Source organism: Populus alba, chromosome 1, assembly GCF_005239225.2.
Source record: "Populus alba chromosome 1, ASM523922v2, whole genome shotgun sequence".
Taxonomy (NCBI): Eukaryota; Viridiplantae; Streptophyta; class Magnoliopsida; order Malpighiales; family Salicaceae; genus Populus; species Populus alba.
The window spans coordinates 17,949,851-17,972,678 of record NC_133284.1 but is presented as its reverse complement, the minus strand read 5'-3'; the positions used below and the strand labels follow the sequence as shown (position 1 = coordinate 17,972,678).

Sequence of the window (22,828 nt, the reverse complement as noted above, 5' to 3'; positions counted from 1 at the left end):
TCATTAATATCTTGTTTATGATTTTCATCATAACTATGTTCTTATCTAGTTTATTTATGTTTCTCTTCTTCGCAATGTTTAGCTAAGTTTATTATGTCAAGGTGAAAAGGTTTCATTAATGGTATTAGAATATGTATAATATAAACTCTACATGGACTCCAATGTTTATATCCAAGAAAATTTGTTATTAACATGTCTTATCTTTTCATCTTACTAATTCTTAATAACTTGCTTGTTAAATGATTAATCTAGATTTTTGTTGTACAACCCTTGGTACAACAAATACTTGGCACTTTCATAGCATACTGTATGGTATAATCGACACATATGCTATGAAAGGGACTTGATTTGTTGTTAACATAAGTTAATATCATGAGTTCCTGACAATATTTAAAAGTATAGTGTTACTAAAATAAGATAATTAATATGATCATGTTAAAAATTTATTATGAATTATTAAGGATAAATCATCCGATTGGAACCTCTTTTATGTGTGGTTTCCAATTGATTGATAAAAAGAGTTTATATTATACTTATTTCTAATACTGTTAGTGGATCCTCTAACCTTAACAATTGCTTTTATCTTTGATTAATACTCACATTAATATCACATCTCAAAAGTTCTCTTCAACTCCTTTTCATTTGTTATTTATAATTTTATATAATTCACCTCTTTGTGGTTCGACCTCACTTTTGTCGGTTTGTTTATTACTTCGACACTCCTGCACTTGGAAGAAAACATTAATCTTTTGGTTGTGTCAGTCACTAAAAGGTTAAGTCAAAACCACTTATGATATTTTTTAATATTTAGAGAATCATGACAGGTTACTAAACATTGTACTTGATCTTTAAATATAAATCAACTAATTATTAAATTGATAATACACTAAATTATTCAAATTATTTAATCTTATTTTATTTATAATTACGATTTATATTTGAGTCAAATTATTAAGAAACCTAATAGGTCATATATATAAGTATCATTGATCATAAATTAAAATGGGATGATTAATTAGTGTGACTTGATTGTAAATAAATTTTAGAAATTAAGGATTGGAATGTAATTAATACGTGGTATTACTATTCTAAACCTATAAAAAAATTAAGTGGGGACTTGATTGAATAAGTTTCTAAAATTATGCCAAAATAATATATAATATTATTTAAGGGGCAAATTGATATTTTCATTTATAAGGTTTTTTATGTTTTCCTGTAAATAGAATACAATGCCTTTTTATTTTCTAAAAAAAAAGGTGAGAAAAGTATAGTACAAAAACACTTAAAACACACATAAAAAACAAGAGCAAACACACTAAAATATAGCAATCCATTTCTCATAAAGGGTTTAGGAGATTTATCACTAGTGGTTCATGTAGATTACCGTTAGAGGTTGAATATTTGGACGACTTATGATTTGTGAAAATCTAGCCTTGAAGCATATATTTAAAGCCAAAAGAACACCTGATCTTCAGTTAATCTTTATATAAACCCTAAACAATTTTAAATCTATTTAACGAGATCATTGAGACTCTAATTTTTTTTTTAATTTACCGTTACTGATGCATATATATGTTTTAGAAAACCCATTATTTTCAACAACAAATTCAACCAAATAACATTTTTTTAAGGTTCACACACAAGTTGACTCCTCTTTGATTATATATTAGGTGTTTTTTTATTTGGAAGCAAATATTAGTAGTGATGTCATATGGAACACTTTTTTATAGGCATTTATTAATCCACTTTGGCTTGGTTGTACAGACTTTAACTAGTTAGTTGGTTGTGCATTGTTATACAATGTTTTTTTAAATTAATATTGTTAAACATAATCTTGTTCGAGAAGTCAACCTAATGATCTCTTGTCTTTGGCTTTAGTCAGGGTTCAAATTAAACTAGCTAGAAATTGACTTGATAAATCCATTTGTGACTTGGTTGACTTGATCAAAACCTTGTTTTACTTTTTTTTTTTAAATGATATCATTTTAATAATGAAACAATAATGTTTTGGTTTGTCCCGAATTAATCTACCCAACCAATGACCTAAGTTATGGGCCTAACTGGGTCTAATAACTTTGATTTTTTAAATATATTTTTTATTTATTTATATGATAATAAAAATAGATATTTGTAGAAAACACAACAAATAAAATTATGGAGGAAAATGCATTTTTTTCATTAAAATTGTCTTTTTTGATTCGTGTAATATTTTTTTATTTTGACAACAAAATAATTCATTAAATAAAAATTAATATCAATTAGAAAAAAATATTTGTGAAAACTATAATGAGCTAAACTAAAAAAATGTATTTATTTTTAATCAAACTAATTTTTTCTATTCTTGAATTTCTTTTTTATCTCAACAAAAAGCATGCCCTTTTTTTATAAGAAGCATATTTTTAATTAATTTTATTTCATAATGAAACCAAGTTTCAATTAAAGTTTTTTAAAAAATATAATTTTAAAAGGGTGAGTCACCTTTCAAAATAGACTAGTTTTTTAATTTCAAAATGAATAGGTCACCCATGAAAATATACCAATTTCAGGGAATCATGGATGCTTGTTGAAGTTCTTTTAAGATTTAAAAGGGTAGATCATTGTGAAAATATACTAGTTTTTTAATTTCAAAATGGACAAGCCACTCGTGAAAATAGATTAATTTCAATGAAGAATGAACACTTGTTAAAGTTCTTATGAAATTTAAAAGGGTAGGGGGCTCGTGAAAATAAACTAGTATTTTGAACTTAAAAATAGATAGGTCGCTCATAAAAATAGACCACTTTCAAGGAAGCGTGAATGCTTGCTGAAGTTCTTTTGAAATTTAAAAGGGCAAGTTTCCTGTGAAAATAAATATTTTTTTAATTTCAAAATATACAGGCCGCCCGTGAAAGTATACCAATTTCAAGAAAGCATGGATGCTTATTGAAGTTCTTATAAAAATTAAAATAGCAGGTTGTCTATGAAAAAAGACTAGTTTTTGAATTTCAAATTGGACATTTGCCTATAAAAATAGACTAATTTTAGGGAATTATGAACGCTTGCTAAAGTTTTTTTTGGAATTTAAAAGGGCACGTTGCCCATAAAATTAAATCAATTTTTAAATTTCAAAATAGATAGGTCGTCCGTGAAAGTAGATCAATTTCAGGGAAGTATGGATGCTTGCTGGAGTTCTTTTTGAATTTAAAAAGGGCAGATCGCCCATGAAAATAAACAAATTTTTGAATTTTTAAAGCAAAGTTTTTAAATGAGTGGATCACCTAATAAGTCGGCCAAACACTTTTTTTTTACAAGCTCATTATGCAAAACCTTGATGAGATTTATCTTTATAAACAATGTAAAGAGAGGACATTTGTTATTACTTATTTTTTACCCATAAACAAATCAAGGAGGAAAAAAAAAAGAAAACCTAAAAATACAAGAGGATAGACATGAAGAAAACTTAGAAGATTGCCCAAGTTGGAGATGAATGATAAAAATAACAAGTGAAAAAGTTAAAGGACCACAATGTACAAGATTGATGAAATTGATGACCTAATTCTGATTGATAAAAGACCCATTTGATGAAAGTATTTTTATTTGGAGGTAAAGAAATACAATTTGGATGAGTAAGAACTTAATGAAGATTTTAAAAGGCTTAATCAATTTTATTAAGGACTTGATTAAAAGGAAAAATAGTTTTTTGAAGTCAATTTAGGTTTTAATTGGAAGAAATTGAAGTTTGGAGACTAAAATTGGACTTCGAAAAATTTAAATGGTCAAATTAAAGGTTTAATTGTAAAAAAATAAGCGGTTTGATTAAAGAAATTCAAAACCAAGGACTAAATCGTAAAAGACACGAGACTTCAAAAGCTGAAATGGACCAAATCAAGAGCCAAATTGAATAAAATTAAAAGTTTGAGAGTTAATTAAGGAACTAAATGCACAAATCAAGAACTAAGAACCAAAATGAAAATGACGCAGAACTCCAAGTTTGATGATTGAGTTTGGTAGGGGTGAAATTGCATGAAATTAAGAGTTTGAGAGGCAATTAAATGTGTAATTAAAAGCAATCATAAGAACAAGGAGTAGAATGAAATCTACCATATCCCAAATTAAAAACTCTAATTTCTAGGGATTTAACCTAGATAATGCATCGTTCAGCCTCTATTCATCTTCTTTCTTGGCAATTCGTGATGATCAAGTTGGCATCTTCCAAAGGCTTGTTGTGGAGTTTTAAACCACCAAATGGAACACAATGTTTTTTGTGGATGGAAAAGAAACATCCCCTCTATAACCTCATTTCCATGAAATTGAACGTTTACATCCAAATTCCCTAATCAACCATAACTCAATTTTCAAATTATGGACTAATCGAGTTGACACCTTCAAATGAGTGAATGTGGAGTTACAGACCTTCAAATTAAACAAGGTTGGATCGAAACAAAATATGTGCACTCCTTCTACCAACTTCAGATGGTCTTTAACAACGATAATTTCAAAAATGCTCCGACAAAACCTTAAAAGTGGCTAACCTAGTCAACCTTGATTGAGATACCTATTTTAATAAAACCACCTAACTTTTTCATGTGTTCGCACTTAAAAATTTCTAGAGTGTTCTTATTAAAGGTTGAGAACAATTCTCTTAAGATCAAAAAGCTGAAACACTTTACTTTGGACTTCAAGCTTGATCAAAACCACCTAAATCCAAAACCATCTATCATATGATAAAACCAACCTAGTTTTGGTTTGTTAGAACCCTAGCAAACTCATCTAGAAACTTTGAATCAGCCTATAAAAGAAGAGGGAAAAAAAAAGGGAAAAGAGGAAAGAAATTTAGTTAAGGTTTTAAGGATCCAATACTTAGTTCAAGAGCTTAGAAAAGGTTCAAAAGTTTGGCCTTGTTAGGTTTAGAGACAAAATGAAAGAAAAGCAGCGGTAGAAATCTACTACTATTGAAGAATTCAAACTTAGAAGGCAAACTTTTGCAAACTTTAAAGATGAAGTCCATAAAACTTGCTGGATTCAAAACCCCTTGTTTATTATATAATGCAATGCTTCTTTTTTTTTTAATATATTGATGTGAAGATTGGTGTCCTAGTATGTTAAGCTTGCATTTAGTTTGATTGAAATTTATCAAATATAGCAACAAGGTGTTTAATGCTTTTCCTGTTTGTTAATGTATTGTTCTAGGCTCCTGAGTTTTGTTTTAGTTCTATAGAGTGTTAAAGTGTCAATTTTAAATCTCAAATTGGTTAAGCATGCTTATTGTTTTAATTTGGTAGTTTTGGAAAATGGAACTTAAAGCATGTGTATGATGATTTGATGCTTTTGTTAGTTTCTTTTAATTTAGCTATGCTTGGGATTGATAATGTGATTTGTGAGGACTAAAAACAGTAGATTTAGTGTCCGTTTGGGAATGCGGTGCAAATCACATTCCTAAAAAAATTTAATTTTTTTTTTTTTGCAAAAAATTAATTTTTTTTTTATGTTTTGATTCGTTTTGATATGCTGATTCCAAAAATAAATTTTTAAAAAATTAAAAAAAATCATTTTGATACATTTCGGCACGAAAAGTTATTTTAAAAGCAACAACAACCACACTCTCAAACACCCTCTTAGAGGCCTAAAACTCCATTTCTGGGTTTGGCAGCTTGTTCTTCAATTCTAGGCTTTTGTTGGGCAATATTCTTCGTGTTCTTGGGAGAAACATTGTCTTAGGTCCATGATTTAAACTAGTTTTGGTCTATTTATTTGTAGTAAATCATCTAGGCAACTTAATTAGTCAATAATTTATGATTTATTTGCATCATTAACAAGTTTTTAGGGGTTTTAATCCTAGAATTTTAGTTTTGACCTGAAATCCATTTTAATCAATTCGATGGATGTAGAGGTTTGATTCTTGATCTATGCATTTTTAGGGCAAGTATCTTTCACCCCAATATACAAATTATGGAAAACCCTTATGCCTTCTAAGATAGAAAAGCTCTGTTAAGGCACTTACATTGACCCTTTCCATAAAAATTTATCTAGACATACGAGCATATAATAAATTTAAAATATCATATTTATTCGTAAGAGTAAATCTTTATCCTGAGCCATAGACAAACTACCAATTAGAAACATGTTAAAACTTTTAAACCATATATAGACCACACAATACAGCTTACCTCAGGTAAAATACGATAAGGGTGATAATACATTTCTTAACTACAATCAATTCCTTACCTTTGAATTTTAATAAGCCTAGTACACTCGATAACTAGGTGGTGACTAACATTGCTTGACCACGTGTGATAGTTGTCATACTTAAAAGATTTATGATAAGCTTTCTTCACACATGTTAAAGTGACACTACTTTCAAAATGATGGTGAAGCTTGAATAGACGTTGACTAGATATGTGTACCAACACTATTCTACAGGATTGTTTTTTTTTTTTTTCACATAAAAAGTGAAGTTTAGGTGCCACAAGCATATTTTAAGAAGGAAGAAAAATCAACAATTTAGGTTATTGATATCATTAGGTCAAATAAATTGATTTTATTTTAATTAGATGATAAAAAAAAAATAAGCAAAGATAGTAAGTGAACCAAATAAAACAAAGTGATAATAATAATGATAAAAATGATGAAAAATAATTTTAATAAGAAACATATTTTGAATGACAAAATTATATAAAAAAAAAACTCTTAAAAAAAGAGACCCTAGATGTGGAGCAACAACAAAAAAATATCTTTTTTTTTTTTTGGCAAAGAGTAGCACTTTTGCTACTAACAAAATGAATGGTCAACATGAATGTTTAAAATTTAATCAAACTAACCCGAGTTAACTTACCAAACTTATAATCTAGATCATATGATCGAGATTATCCGATTGAAAAGAAATTAAAAAAAAAATCACAAAGCTAATTATTTATATAAAAAATTATGTACTGTTGATGAATAAAGAAAAAAAAAGGTCATTGTTTGTACTTGATTAAAATGGTTCTTATGCTTTGTTTGTTTCAAGGAAAATGAATTCCAGGAATTCATTTTCCTCACTTTCCCGTGTTTGGGGACAATGCAGAAAATAAGTCAACGGAAAAGCAATTCCCGTCAACTAAAAATTTAACTTTCCTCACAGGAAAGTGTTTTCCTTTTCTTGTCAAAAGGAAAACACTTTCCCAAACTTTGGCTCCGTTGTTCTCCTCTCTGTCCAAAAACAAAAACAGAAAAAAGCAAGAAGATTTGTTCTCCTCTCTGCATCTCTGTCCACATACGTTGAAGAATCACACTCTTCCATTTCAGGTATTTATTCCCTATTTCAGTATTATTTCTGTATATTCTCCGTTTGTTTTTATCTTCTTCATATTTTTTTAGATCTGCAAGAATAATAGCAAAAAATTGTTGATTGTTTATCTGTCCCGAAAAAAACTTTTTATTTCTATCTCTCCCGGATCCTCAATTCCTGCCTTTAATATCTCCTTCCTTTTCTCTTTTCTTTAGTAGCTCTTCTATTTACCCAATTTTCTCTAGTTTTCTTCTTCATCTCCTCCCGTTACAAATACTACAAGATCTGCAGAAAACCCCAACCAATTTATCATCAAAATCAAGCCATAAAACACACATTTTTCATGCCCATTCGGCAGCTTATTGAAAGGATAAAAATCCCCAACAACACCCAACCATCCCTATACTATGACGAATCCAGCACGAAGAGAGAGACGCAAACCGTAGGAGAAAACTGTCGGGTGAGAGAGGGATGAGGAGCAGATCCTTGAGGTGTAGCCTCCTGCTCCTTGCCCCTTCAATATGTGATGGTGTCCTGCTTCTTTAGAGAACAGGGGATCTATGATTGAGAACCGGGAGAGAACAGGGGAAGAGAGACGACCGAGAGAGAAGGATTTGTGATGGGCGAGAGAGAATGATCTGTGTGGGCGAGAGAGAACGAAAATAATTAGTGGGAATGAGGGGAATCAGAGGGGAATGAGGAATTTGAGAAACCAAATTGGGAAGGGAATGAGAAACCGATTGCCAGCCAGGGGAACGAGAAACTGATTGCTAGGGGAACGAGAAGCTGAATGAGATGGGAATGAAACCGAATCAGAGGAGAAACCGAATGATAATGGGAATGACAGGGGAATGAAACTAACTGAGGAGAAACCGAATGATGGGAAGGGGAATGAAACTGAAGGGGAATGAAACCGAATGGGGGAATGAAACTGAAGGGGAATGAAACCGAATGGGGGAATGAAACTGAATGATGGGAATGAAACCGAATTCGAATGATGGGAATGAAACTGAATGATGGGAAGGGGAAGGGGAATGAAACCGTTTAGTTTTATGGGAGATAGAGATAGGCGAGAGAACATTGAGGTTTTTTTATAAATCAATGTTGTAGTTTGTTTATATTGTGCTGTAATATAACTCTAAATATAGGTATTTTTCCTCTACAAATAGATATTAACAATAAAATCTCCTTAATTTGTGACTAATGATTGGATTGATTAGTTTTTTTATCATACAAATGTTATGGACCAACTTTACCTACCTATTAGTGCCTAAACTCAACAATCTCCATGATTATAAATAACAAATCAAAATAGAATAGAATTGAACCTAGCCATGAACTTGATTGTGTGTTGTGTTGCCGCATACGATGTGATTTTCGAAACTTATGTTTATTTAATTATTCGATAATCACAGTATTTTTTAGAATTAAAATGATTGATGTTATTGATCGTTGTGAACTTCTGAATTGTATATTGTTAGCTTCTTTGAGCATAATTTATTGTATTTATTGTGTAAGTATTTTATATGTTTTTTTAATATTTATTTCCCTATATTTTTAGGTTTTGTTATCAGAAAACTTCACTTTCATGTTATGGATAGTAAGATAATTAATGTAGCATGCATGGGAGCAGCTGTAACTGTGATAGCTACAGGGGTAGCTATTATTGAAGAAGAAAGAAATAGAATTTATTTACCAAGAGAACCACGTATAAATGCAATTGCTCAACGAGAATTCTATATTGACAGCATTTTGAATCGAGGTGATCGACATTGTATTGAACAAATTCGTATGAAACCTGTTGTCTTATATAGATTGTGTGATGTTCTCATAAATCGTAATCTATTACGATCAACTCAAAATGTGTCTATTAGGGAGCAAGTAATTGTGTTCTTACAAATTATAGGCCAAAACCAAAGATTTCGGGTTATTAGTGGTATATATTATAGGTCTGTTGAAACTATCCATCGTTACTTTAGAATTGTTTTAAAAGCAATTCTTAAGCTATACAAGCACCTTATTAAAGATCCAGAGGATACAGTTCCAGCTGAGATAATGAATAATCGAAGATTCTATCCTTATTTTAAGGTATGAGAACAATACTAATATTTTTATACATTAATTAATTACATCTACAAGAAAAGTTTATAAATCATTTTTTCATGTTTATATAGGATTGTGTGGGAGCAATTGATGGTACCCATGTTCCTGCAAATGTTCCTGTTGAGATTCAAGGAAAGTTTCGAGGTCGAAAAGAAGGAACAACACAAAATGTTTTAGCAGCTATAACTTTTGATTTGAAGTTTATATATGTTTTAGCTGGTTGGGAAGGAAGTGCACATGATTCACGGGTTCTAGGTGATGCATTATCAAGACCTAGTGGTCTAAAAATTCCAGAAGGTATATAATAAATTATTTTATTATATACAATAAATATATAAAATGTCTTATCAGATAAAGATAGTAATAGGTTTTATTTTTTTTTAAATTTGTAGGGAAATATTATCTTGGTGATGCTGGTTACGGTATTCGAAAAGGAATCATTTCTCCTTTTCGTGGAGTTCGATATCACTTGAATGAGTTTACAAAACGTGCACCAGAAAATGAAAAGGAGTTATTTAATCTTCGACACTCTTCATTGAGAACCGCTATTGAGCGAGGGTTTGGTATTTTGAAGAGTCGTTTTAGATCAATTGATGGAAAATCTTTTTGGTCCTATGAAACACAAGTAGATGTTGTGCTTGCATGTTGTATTATTCATAATCATATAATGGGGGTTGATCCTTATGACTTTATTATGGAAGAAATATGTTCGGATAGTGAACCAATTAGACGAACAATCAACTTAAGTCAACGGGAGGAAAGGGAAGAGAATAGGGAGTGGATAACAAAAAGAGAAATGATTGCATCAACCATGTGGAATGACTATAACACTCAAAGAAATAATTAATTGAGTGTTAATTATGTGTTTGTTTTTATTATGTATTGCTTGAGTTTGTGTTATCTTTGTTATGTATTTGGAGTAGATTTTGACTTTATAATAATTTCTCTTTTAATTAGTAATTGTAGTTTTTATATGAAATTTATTAAATCTAAATATTGTATGATTTTATTTTGTATAAATTTATAATTTCTTTTTTGTAGAAATGAGTTCCACGCAGAACGAAAAATGCAAGGGCAAGCACTTCACATGGTCTAAGCCTATGTCTCACATGTTGCTTGAGATATTAGCTGAGGAGGCACTTAAAGGAAGCAAACCTTCTTCCACCTTTAAAGCAGAATCTTTTGTTAAGGTGGCTACAGAAATCAGTCAAAAGTTCAACGTCCAATGCGAGCCTAAGCATGTGGACAATCATCTCAAGACTGTGAAAAAAGAATGGGGAATAATAACCAAACTTAAAAATAAAAGTGGCTTTGGCTGGGATGATTGTTTAAAGATGATTACAGTTTCGAAAGATGTATATGATGAAGAAGTTAAGGTATGATAAATTTTATACGCTTTGTAATTTTTATATTTACTTTTGTTTTTAAAATGTTATACAATGAACTAAAAAATTGCATTTTCTAAACTTTATGAACAGGCACATCCCAATCATGACAAGTTTCTCAACAAAAAACTTGATATGTACGAGGCAATGGCAATTGTTGTTGGAAAAGACATGGCAATCGGAAATTATGCGAAATCATATGCTGATGTCAACTTGGAAGAGAACACTGAAGAGCAATCAATTTCAATTGAAAATGAAGGTGAATATGAAGAAAGTTATAAGGGAAAAGAAACATCTTCCTCTAGTACACAAAAGAGGCAACATAGGAAGAGAAATCGCACCTATGAAGATGATGGTATTGAAAAGTTGTCTAAACAGATTGGAGATGTAGCATTTGCAATTCAAAGCCTCAGCAAAAATCAACTTGATGTTAATGCACTATATACGGAAGTGATGAAAATTGAAGGCTTTGATGAGATCACTCTTGGGGATGCATTTGATCATTTGGTCCAAAATGAAATGTTGGCAAAAGCATTTATGGCAAAAAATGCTAATTTGAGGAAAATTTGGGTTCAAAATTTTGTGAACCAACACTGCTACAGGCCTGCTTGCTAAGATGGTTTGACTATGTTTAAAATTTGAGTTCAGACTATGTTTGTTATTTAACGAGTATGTTTACTTGTTTAATTCAGTCTAGCATGTTTATATTTGTAATTTGAACTAATATGTATGTATATGACATCGAAACTTAATATTTATGCATAACTATGTTTGATGTTAGATATTTATATTTATATCTTGATGTTTATTTGATATATATTAAAGGGATATTAAAGAGATAATTGTCTTTACCCGTACAAAAAAAATATTTATCCAAAAACCCATAAAAATATTTTTTGTATGTATAAAACCTAAATATATAACTCTTACCATAAACTAATTTGGCTTTCTTTATATGGAAAAAAAAAACTTATTTTAAGCTTTTAAAATTGAAAAAATAATATATTAATAGGTTTTACGTAAAAAAAATTTCACAATCTTATTTCTCTATAATATAATATGATATATATAGTTATATTTTATAAAATAAGCTATATATAAATATAGGATATACTAAAAAAAATTCATCATTATACTTTTTAGATTTCATTTTTTTTATTGTAAGTGATTAAATATTTATATTAAATATTTTATATATATTAGATAAACCTGAAAAAAAATTAATTCATTAATAAATTATTTTCCAGTTCATTTTTCCATAACACAAACAAACACTGGAAAGTGTTTTCCAGTTCATTTTCCATAACATTACCAAACATCGGAAAATACTTTCTCGGAATTCACTTTCCAGGAATTCACTTTCCCCGGAATTCACTTTCCAAAAGAAATTCACTTTCCTGCAAACAAACGGAGCCTTAATGTGGTGTGTGCCATGTGCTGCAGGTTTTAGCTTGCAAGAATGTGGTGTTTCCGAGGTATCATAAGATTTTGCTGTAAGAAAGAGTGAAGTGATTAACACTAAGATTTGAAGGACTAACTGCAAGAGATTTTTGTTCTTCAGCGTCAGGTTGCAGGTAATATTTAAATTCTCCATTCTTTACACGAAGCTCATTTTGTCTGCTTATTAATCGATTTCCATCATCACCAATTGCACCGAACTTTACTTCTTTTCTTTGATCAATTCACTGAACTTGAGCAGCTAACTCAATTTCTGGCGTTTTGTGGACACGTTTATTCAAGAAAATCTGCAACTTGGAGATCATTGAAGAAACAAAACTAACATGGCGGCTAGGATTAGTAAACTGCTATTTAGATATGCTAGAGATAGGATAACTTTTCAAATTCATAATTTGAATTTTTAGACTGAAAGCACTTATCTAAAATAATCACAATGTTTAATTTTTAACTAATTAAATATTAAAAAAATAAAATTCAATTATACAAAAGGATTCATAACAAAAAAAAATAGCAAATCAAAAAATAAAAATCAAAATTGAAATAAAAAATAAATTAGAGGATAGCTAACAATTTTTTATTGAAGGACAAAAAAATCAAAAGAATGAGGATCAAATTGAAAAAAAATAACATATCATAAATTGATATTAAATGATAAAATTGAAAACAAATCAACATTTTACAAAAGAGTCAAGAAACAAAATTAGAAATAAAAATAATAAAGATCAAAGATAGAGTACTTCTCTTAAATGTTGAATATTCAACACAAATTTCGAGGAGAAAAAGATGAAGGAAAAGAAAATATTATTAGTGAACTTTTTTTGACATGACACGTAATATGCAATATAAACTCGAATCGTAAAATTATAAATAAAATTTTTTTAACTAATTATATATTAACAATGTCAGTCAAGTAGTAATTAACAATATAACACAATTAAACTAAAAATAAAATAAACAATAGAAAAATCCAAACACCTTTATTTTATTCACATTGATTCTTCTACTTCTTGGACAAATCGACTCACTTACTTAGCCATTTACAAGAAACGAGTCCCTTCAAATTTTTGATAGACAATTTAATATTAATTATTCCAAGGGTCAAGCATGCCAAATTACAACTTTTATTATATATATTTGCCAGCTAAAACAAAGTAATATGCCAATTGATATGTTAATAGTTTACATAAGAAATTGTGAAGAATAAATAAGTATTTTAATTTTACGGAAATGAAATCTACAAATAACTTATATCGTTAAAAAAATTATAATAATTATAATCAAAATCAAGCCCTTGATTATCAGATTGCACAAGTTTTGCAAGATATAAATTTAAAACAATGAAAATGTTAAGATACAGATTACCAGCACATATAATTTTTATATTTTTTTCAAAGTCGGAAAATCAGTCTGATTTTACCAAGTTGGACCGAGTTTGACTAATTTTACTAGTTTTGGAGTTTTAATTTAATTTGACACGTTAAATACATATTGACTAGTAAAAATCATAAGATTTTAAAAATCAACTCGTTTTTTTGCCAACATTGTATCTCACCATTGATGCTATGCACCCCCTAACATGAAAAAAGATGATGCAACCATTTCAACAACATGGTGAAAAAAAATTTAGCTGCTAAATGATACCGCACACCCTGTTGACGTCCCTCCTTTAATTGCATGTGCTTTGCACGCACCAATTAATTTAATTTTTTTTATTATATATTATATTTATTAAAATATAAAAATTATTCATTAATCAACTTGAATATAATGACAAAATCAAAATGAAAAAGGAAAAAAAAAACCCAATGCACCATTTAAACAAAATATATTTTCAAGATAATATAATCATTTCATTATATTTTTTTAAATATAAAAAGACCAACTTGTAATGGTCAGCACATGTCTTTCACCTATTTTAATTAAAAGGAAGCAAAATTTGCATGGCCATACACTCCCTTCAAAAGGGAAAAGAAAAAAGAAAACAGAGGAAAAGTCCTTCGCTTAATGGGCTTTAACTCCGAATGTGAAGTCATCTCTTCGTTTCTCTGCACTGCCCCGTCTCATTGCAGTCCTCCGGAAAATCAGGTTGAGATTTCCACAACGCAGAAATATCAGCCACAGCTTCACCAACTGCAAGGTATATTCCATTCAAGCCAAACGAGTCCAGCATTTTAGACTGATGTAACTTTTCCATCACACTTCCGACGGGATTTGTCAGCACAAGCTACATGAGAAAAGTACAAACTGAATCAATGGAAGAATAATTTGGTTTTAAAATGGCCGACACACAGCTAAGTGAGACTGATTTGGAGACAGTCTTGCCTTGAGGGATCTTTTCTCCAGCATCTTCCTTAGTTCACATAGCAAGTCAATACCACTTGTGTCTATGGCCGTCACCGCTGAAAAAGATAAAAAGATTTACAAGTCATAGGATAAAGGGTGATACCAACTATATTTTCCTTGAGCTTGAGTTCGCTGCTTCTACATTTCTAATGATCATATTGTCATGTTGTAGCTTCAGGTTTTCGTAACAAAATTCTTGTTTCACCAAAAGAGAGACGATCATACTAATAGTGTTCCAGAACTAAGATTGATTCGCGGAAATGACCAAAGAGTCATGGGGCAAATGGAACCCACCTGTCATGTCCAAAATTATGCATTTTAATGGACTCCCGTCATTTGCTTTTATCCACTCATCTTCCTCACGAATCCACCTTAATACCCTGCAAAAAGAAATTCCTTCCATCAGAAAATCCTAAAGTATTCTCGGGGAAACTTGGTGTCAATGATAAACCAGCAACGTGAAACTTACAATCTAATCTTGATAAAACTTTGAGATATGGTTCACATTCCATATCAATAATGATCTTGGGATGGCAGGAACTTCTGAAATACCATATGTACTTTTGTAATATATAAAAGAATGAAGGTACCAACCTCTCTTGGAGGTAAGTGGAATTTGCGAAGTAGATGGGTGACTCAATAGCAAGAATGAGAAATGAAGGAACCCTTGAAGCTTCCTTATATCTGCTGAGGCTATGGTATATCTGAGTTCCTTTTATGTTCCCCATAATTAAGGAGTTTGGACGGGTGACATGCAGGAGAATTTTGAATACTGAAACTCCAACCTGAATTCCAACAAATTAAGGAGTCAGGCATCGAAACAAAATATTAAACATTCATATAAACGTGAGAGATTGAAGGCTTACAGCGATTCCAAGACCCAAAGGCACTGAAATGAAAAGAACACCGAAGAAGGAGCACAAACAAGCCAAGAAGTCAAGTTTGTCTACTTTCCACAGACAATACGCAGCCTGGTAATCTATTAGACCAATTACTGCTGATATGATGATGGCTCCCAATATAACATTGGGGGTGTAATAAAACAGTGGCATGAGAAACAATAGAGTCACTAGCACAGCTGTAGCCATTACGATGTTTGAAACAGCTGTCTGTGCTCCAGCGTTATAGTTTACTGCTGACCGCGAAAATGATCCTGCAAAAGTAACAGAAAATTCCAGTTCAGAAAATTTCACTATCACAAAGCCACCAAGAAAAGGTCAAAAATTCACCTGTAGTAACAAAACATGAAGAGCAAGAGCCGGCCATGTTCATGAAACCAATAGCCATCATTTCTTTGTTACCATCCACCTGGTAATTTTTCAAAGCTGCGAATGTCCTTCCCACAGAAATTCCTTCCTGAAAAAGAAAAGAAGAAAGAGTAGAATATTTAGCAGTGGAAGACATTACCATGATTTTTCAGAAATATGATACTGCAATAATCAAATAGTAGGCAGGAAAATATATAGAACTAGTATTTTTTTTTTCCTTTCCTGATATAGTGTTACTTTAAAGAAGGCAAGAACCCCATAGTTTTAACTTTCATCCAACTTACAGTGAGAGCCAGAATTCCAGTTACAATGCCAGTTTTGATAGCCAGTTCCAGATCAGGACCACTAAAATACAGCATGTTAGCTGAAGGTGGATTCAAACCCTTTGGCAAATGGCCAATCTGTTGAGGGATAAAAAATTCAAATTTAGAGAAGCTACCCTTAAGGACTTGTATAGGACTAACTGTTTGTGTTTTACATCTAAAGTTGCAAGCTTAATATGCCAAATCTTACAAATGAGATATTGTGAGTCTTCGATCTGAGGCAGAACACTAAAAGGGTTGAGAGAATCACTGATGTTAATGGTGCTGCTGCTGACACCCAAAATAGCTTTGCTCTTTTCATGCTCTGCGTCAATCCATCAATATCCAACTTTTAAGAACTATACATTGCAATGTAAGAAATCATTATACTATCTTCATAAGCTAAAAAAAGATACATACAATATGCCTTGTCGTCAACATAAACACCAGGAAGCTGAAGCCCATAACAATTGTTTGCCAGGACCACTGTAAATTAATTGTAATCATGTCACCTTATGAAATCCTTGTGGTGATAAATAGCGCATGGCAAGTAGAATGATGTTAATTTAATAAGAATTAAAACAATCTTTTAAATAAAAATATTTTGGAAAACAATTTGGCACCTTTTCCCAATCACTATGATTGTTGAGTTATTAAAAAAATGGTTGAAAGTTAGCAGATTCCTGAAGATGTTTCTTGTCATTTTATTATTATTATTTTTTTGTATTCGAATAAAAGCTTCCTTGCACTTAATTATGCCACTTGCCTCGTCTCTGTGTTTGAAAACCGAGGACATTACAGGAATAAATTGCATCTTGCTAGTGAAGTGAGAAATTCCAAGCAATCCTTTTAACTGCTGCAGAGATACTATCACAGCTGCACCAGACATAAATCCAACAAGAGTTGCCTTTGAGAGAAAATCAATTACAAAGCCTAACCTGTAGCCATCAAAACAAAAGCAGTTAATATTCAAGAGGGGGAAAAAAAAGACAAAACATAGTATGCTCGAATTGTAAATAAAAGAAGTTGCTACAAGTTTCTCCATGTTGATTTTTCCTATTGAAAGCAACCATTTTTTTTCTAGAATTATTGAATTTTGCTTTCAGAAAGCTTGTGATAAACATGAAGAGATTAAAATTGACTTGTGCTTTTGTCACAAATCACAAACAGAACCACTTCAATCCATTTCGCAATCAAGGGAACTTCCCAGTTCAATACCAACTAATTTATTTATACCTTAGAAGGCCTAGAGAAGCCTGAAATAAACCAGCAAAGAAGGTTGCAGTGAAGGCTAATTTCAGATAACGAATAGGCTCATCCCTAGGAGAAACTGTTTCACTTAGCATGGATCCCATGATTAATGATGCTATAGAGACTGGACCAACACCAAGATGGCTAGAACTCCCAAGGATAGCGTATATCAAAGGGGGCACAAAGCTTGAATCTGCACCAAACCAAAATTATTATTATTAATCAATTTGACCGTGAATTGAAAAGGTTAAAAATCACTCTTGTATCTGTTCATAAATGAATTCCCATCTGAATACAGAGTTGCCATGGTATTGATACTAACATAGTCCCACTATAGGTGGCAAATTTGCGAGTTTTGCATAACTGATTCCCTGCGGTGTAAAAATTATCTGTCAGAAGACCTAAAATATTATTGAGTATTAAATTCACATGAAATGTTGAACAAAACCCATCTTCAAAGTAAGACAAGAAAAAGAAAAGGAAAACCTTGATTCTATTAATAAAAATAATTTCTTTTTGATTAACAAGTTGATCACTGATAATTAAAGATAACCGCATTTTACACTGCCACTTTCCCACTAAATTAATTAAGAAAAAGGCCTGGCCCCTCTAATGATCCAAAAAGAAATGGAATATATGCGCTAACCCCCAACTCAGAGTGCTTTGTCCATTAAGGCTCAAAAATCAGATGATGACAAACATCATCAACGCAGCACATGCATAGATAATGTCCGTATATACATACATGCATGTTCTATTTCCATATATGTATATACAGACTTCGCTTTTCTTGGGTAACAAAAACTAATCAGTATCATAATTACATTTACATAACAAAAAAAAAACATGGGGGTGCAAAACGATGTCTGAAAGTCTTAATGCATTTGTAGGTGTAAGCTGATTCTAACCTGTGGGATTGCAAGGCTAGCGATGGTTAGACCGGAGATGATATCAGACCTCAAGAGTTTTAATCTATACTCGGGTGCCCATTGAAATATGGGAAACAAAAATTGAAGACCCAGAAGCAGTTTCTTGCGCCAAGTTTGGTTCTTGAATCTGTAGAGAGGATCATCAGGGAAGAAGATCTCAGAAAGCCTTTGCTTGAGTTTTTGGAGCGTGGTTTTTTTGGGTGATAAGCAAACAGTGTGTATCTCTATGCCTGGCATTACTGACTCAGTGTTGATTCTATGGCTAGAGAAATCTTCTACTCTGTTAGAGTTGACACCCATTTTTTTTTTGCCAAGGCTAAAGGTTACCAATTTGTTGAAGAACCACATTAGCATGGCTTAGAATTTATAGAGAGAGATGGAGTGGACGAGGGGGGGCATGTGTCAGGAGGGTGGTAGTTATTGAGCAGTACTTGCTGGATAGGGGTATTTTAGTCAGAAACAATATATACAGTGGCAGGGGGCTTGGTCGTCTGCTTTGGGAACAAAAGATTATTTGATTTTGTATCTTAAAAGTATTTAAAAAAATTTTAAATTTTTTAAAATTAATTTGTACTGAAATAAATTTTAAAAATATTATTTTAATATATTTTTCAATAAAAATATGTTATCTGATAACAAATAAACCGGTTAGTATTTTTAAATCATTTTAATATACTAATATCAAAAATAATTTTTAAAAAATAAAAAAAATATATTATGTTAATATAAAAATACTTTAAAAAATAATTACAACTACAATTCCAATCACAAACTAATACTACCACTGTTTTCAATTAATCATTCTAATTCTTGGAAATTTGGGTAAAGTTGGACGTGCTAATTTATGTATTAACCAAAAATACAGTGTTTTTACTTCTTCATGAGGGATGATAAGAGGGTTAAGTGACAGCACAAAAATTATAATGGGTCTTATACAGCACCTGCGGAATTATGGCAACTAGTTTATTGTACAGGAATATATAATTAATTATTTGAAAGTGCAGTAAAAATTATGTTTTAAAATATTTTTATTTAAAAATATATTAAAATAATATTTTTTATTTTTAAAATTATTATAATAAAACAATCTAAAACTACTAAAAAACTAATTTGAAGCAAAAAAAAATTTTAAGAAATTGTGAAATGGTGGTTTAACCGCAATGTCAAATAAAGCCTAAGTGATGAGATTTTTTTGAAAATTATTTTAATTTATTTATATAAAAATTAAAATTGATACATGTAAAAAAGGTGATAGTTAAATTTATGGAGAAAACTATATTTTATTTAGTCAAAATTACATTCTTTCATTCATGTAATATTTTTTTACAATAATGTGTCTTTTTATAAACAAACTTTATTTAGTAAAAAGCTAATGGTAATTAAAATAAATATTCATAAGTATTCTAATGACTTTAATTAGAGAGGGAAAATGTATTTTTTTTTTAAATAGAAAAACTCCATTTCTTTATTCTTGTATTTTATTTTTATTTTTTTTTTTTGAAGAAAACATGTTTTTTATAAGTATTTTTTAAAATAAAAAAAAATATGATAATTATGAATGAAAGTTTTGATAAAAAAATTAAACGAATCACGAAACGATCATTTCTATGAATTTATATGATTAAATCTAAGAATAAGAAATATAAGAAAAATTATATAAAAAATAGCAAAATATACATAATATTCTTATTGAATATAAAGGATTAAATTTTAAGAAATTACACTTATTAGATTAATATATAAGTAATATGAAAGTCATTATTGATATTACCAGAAAAAGCTTTAATGCTCTTGAGAATTATTGTATAATTGAATAATTATTTAATAATTGGAAAGTTAAGGATCAAGTTTTTGAAACTTCAAAACTTATTTTTCAACTTGTTTTGACATGAAAATACCTGAAAAAGATATATTAGGGATCTCATTAAACACATTTTAACCCTAAAGTCCCTTTAATCAATTAAAAATTTCAAAATCAAACCAAATAAAAACAAATTCTCGAGCCTCCTACTACCTTTTTTAACAAGATGAAGGCTTCATTTGGTGTTGCACTAGAACATCAAATACACATGAAGAATATAAGTCATCTTTATGAAACTCTTCTCTCCAAGACGAATTAATTGACACTAAGATTGGTCTTATTCATAACCATAATGTGCTTGGTTAACTTCTTTCTCTTTCCCTTTTTCTAGCAAACTTCTCTCTTTCTTCTCACAACATTTAGAGCTTGAAAAGTAAAAACAATAAAATTGAGGACTGGAATGTTAAGTCCATAAATTTTAAGGATAGTTTATTTCATATACAAAGGTTTCAAGGACTAAATTATAGTTTTACATGTCTTTTCGGCATTGGACTTTGTTTTTATTTTATTTGTTTATTCTATCCTTGTTTTTTTTTTTTAACTACAATCAAAAAATTATATTTTGTAAAATCAATCTTTGATACAACACCGAAATATTCTTCGACCTTTTGTATAATCAAGAGCATGCAAGAAAAACACATAAGATGCCTAAAGTCAAAATCTTCAAATGAGTTTCATTTCCTTCGTGAAGCAATTTCCTTTTGAGTACGGGTTACAATGTGTTCCAAAACAAGCCGGAACTGGAATCTTGTTTGGTCATTTGTTTATCCATTGTCTTTCATTCAACCAAATACAATTTGATAGGACTTGTTCTCTTGGCATAAAAAGTACACCAAGTCTAATTTTGAACAATCTAAAAAAAAATTATACTTCTTGAGCGTGGGGTCATGTTTATAGTAATGAATGTGAAACATTTATATTTTGGGTTCCAAAACCTTATCATAGCTTGAAAACATGAAGGTCGTACCTAGATTTTGAGCAATTGAGCCATATCTTCGTATTGGTCTTGAAAGTCAACCTAATCTTCTAACAATAAGATCTCCTAATAAACTAATAATTGGCTAAAATTAGGCATTTTGTCTTCATGCTTCACTTACTTTGCTAATTTAGACTCAAATCCTATTAGTAATCAAATCCTCTTATTATGTTAGCCTTTCTCAAACCCAATCATCAATAGTAATCTCAACATGTTCTACATCTCACACTCCCTATATTTATCAAAGAATAAATAGTAAGGTCACCACAATTACTAATGATATGATTCATGTCTTATTGAGTGTCAATTCTAACAAATAAGATTTAGCTTATGTAAAGTTTGGCTTAGCTAATCTATTTACGAAGATTTTTTTAAGTTCCTAGATTTTTTAAATTACCAATGGGGTAACCCACTTTTTAACCTTATACAACATGGGTAAGGGAATGAGTCTATGATACCCTATATATAATATGTGTTTCAATCTGAGTGAAAATCCAAGTAAGTATCAATGAACATAAATCACGCTCGCCATTTAAATCTGCCTATCTAACCCTAAAAAACACAAGCTTGGCCCTAAAGCTTTTGTTGGTTTTTATGATGTGTGTGAAAATTTAAAAAATAATATGTGTGAACATTCAATCTAGCAAACTAAAATAAACGAAACAAATAATAAATAAAAGTAAACAATATAAATAAAATAAATGCTTAAAAATAAATGGCAGTAAAAGCGATAAAAAAAAATAAACTAATGAGAAAATAAATGCATATAGGCTTAACTTTGGTATTTCCTAGTAAAATCACTTTTGTTATTGTTGTTGGTGTTTTGGTTATTCTCAACTCTCCACCATGGTTGTACATGGAAAGAGACCGATGTGTTGTTTGTGGAAGGCATAGCAAAGAGAAAAAAGGTGGCCAAAAGACATGAAAAACAAGAGTTGCAGACCAACCATGATGAGGAAGAAGATACCTATTTTAATTTATTCACCAAAACAACATAGATTTGATTTTTTTTTAATTAAAATAAAACACATTGTTTCATTAAAGGGAGTGAAATGCACCACTTCACTTAAAATGAAACACCATTGTCTTGAATTAACAAGAATTTTAGTGTTTTCATAAAGGTCCCTCAATTTCTTTACTTTTTGAGTTTTATCATTGAGTGTTTTATTTTTTTTATTTTTTTACCACTATCTACCCTTTTTTCGATATTTCTTTTGAATATCATCCCTGATTATATTAAAATGATCCTTGCATGTTGCCACTTTTTCAAATTCAATCCTTAGCTTTTTATCTTTTAGTTATTTGGCCAATTTCAACTATTTTTTGAATATTTTTTCTTAATTTCATTTCTAATTACATTTTTTATTTTTTAAATTGTTTTACAGTACTCGTCACAATGAAAAAAATTAAATATTACAAAATTGACATTACTATAGTGATTTACTATTCCCTTCAAGTATATTGTATAATATGCTAAGGGTAAAGAGAAAAAAAGGTAAAAAAATTCAAAAAAAAATTTCCAAGAAAAACTTTAAATAAAAAATACAAAAAAGAAAATTTAAGGGAAAGACGATGAGTAGGCTAAGTGTAAAGTGATAAATATATCAAGTATAAATTAAAAACAAAAAAATTATGAATTCGCTACCGTTACATTACCCGTGAAAAAAAATGGAAAAATTTTCATTTCTATAGTGTTTCGTCGTTTC

The 22,828-nt window shown here is 30.2% G+C and overlaps 2 protein-coding genes across 3 annotated transcripts; one reads left to right on the top strand and one right to left on the bottom strand.

Annotated features, from left to right (window-relative positions):
* The first annotated feature begins 10,379 nt into the window (after positions 1-10,379).
* On the top strand, positions 10,380-11,392 carry LOC140955466 (uncharacterized). The gene is made up of 2 exons (XM_073408452.1): positions 10,380-10,725; positions 10,828-11,392. The coding sequence occupies exons 1-2, from the start codon at positions 10,393-10,395 to the stop codon at positions 11,347-11,349; spliced, it is 855 nt and encodes a 284-aa protein (XP_073264553.1). The 5' UTR covers positions 10,380-10,392; the 3' UTR covers positions 11,350-11,392.
* A 2,613-nt stretch (positions 11,393-14,005) lies between these two features.
* Positions 14,006-18,629, bottom strand: LOC118046242 (probable sulfate transporter 3.4). 2 transcript variants are annotated; one of them, XM_035055064.2, is made up of 13 exons: positions 18,265-18,629; positions 17,679-17,727; positions 17,342-17,549; positions 16,872-17,043; positions 16,526-16,591; positions 16,317-16,430; positions 16,088-16,204; positions 15,765-15,891; positions 15,402-15,688; positions 15,130-15,320; positions 14,830-14,915; positions 14,515-14,591; positions 14,006-14,416 (listed from the first exon to the last, which is right to left on the bottom strand). In XM_035055064.2, the coding sequence occupies exons 1-13, from the start codon at positions 18,583-18,585 to the stop codon at positions 14,222-14,224; spliced, it is 2,010 nt and encodes a 669-aa protein (XP_034910955.2). In that variant the 5' UTR covers positions 18,586-18,629; the 3' UTR covers positions 14,006-14,221. The 2 variants fall into 2 exon arrangements, with proteins under 2 accessions (XP_034910955.2, XP_034910957.1); XM_035055066.2 differs by lacking the exon at positions 17,679-17,727 and having other exon boundaries at positions 18,265-18,367.
* Between the last annotated feature and the right edge of the window lie 4,199 nt (positions 18,630-22,828).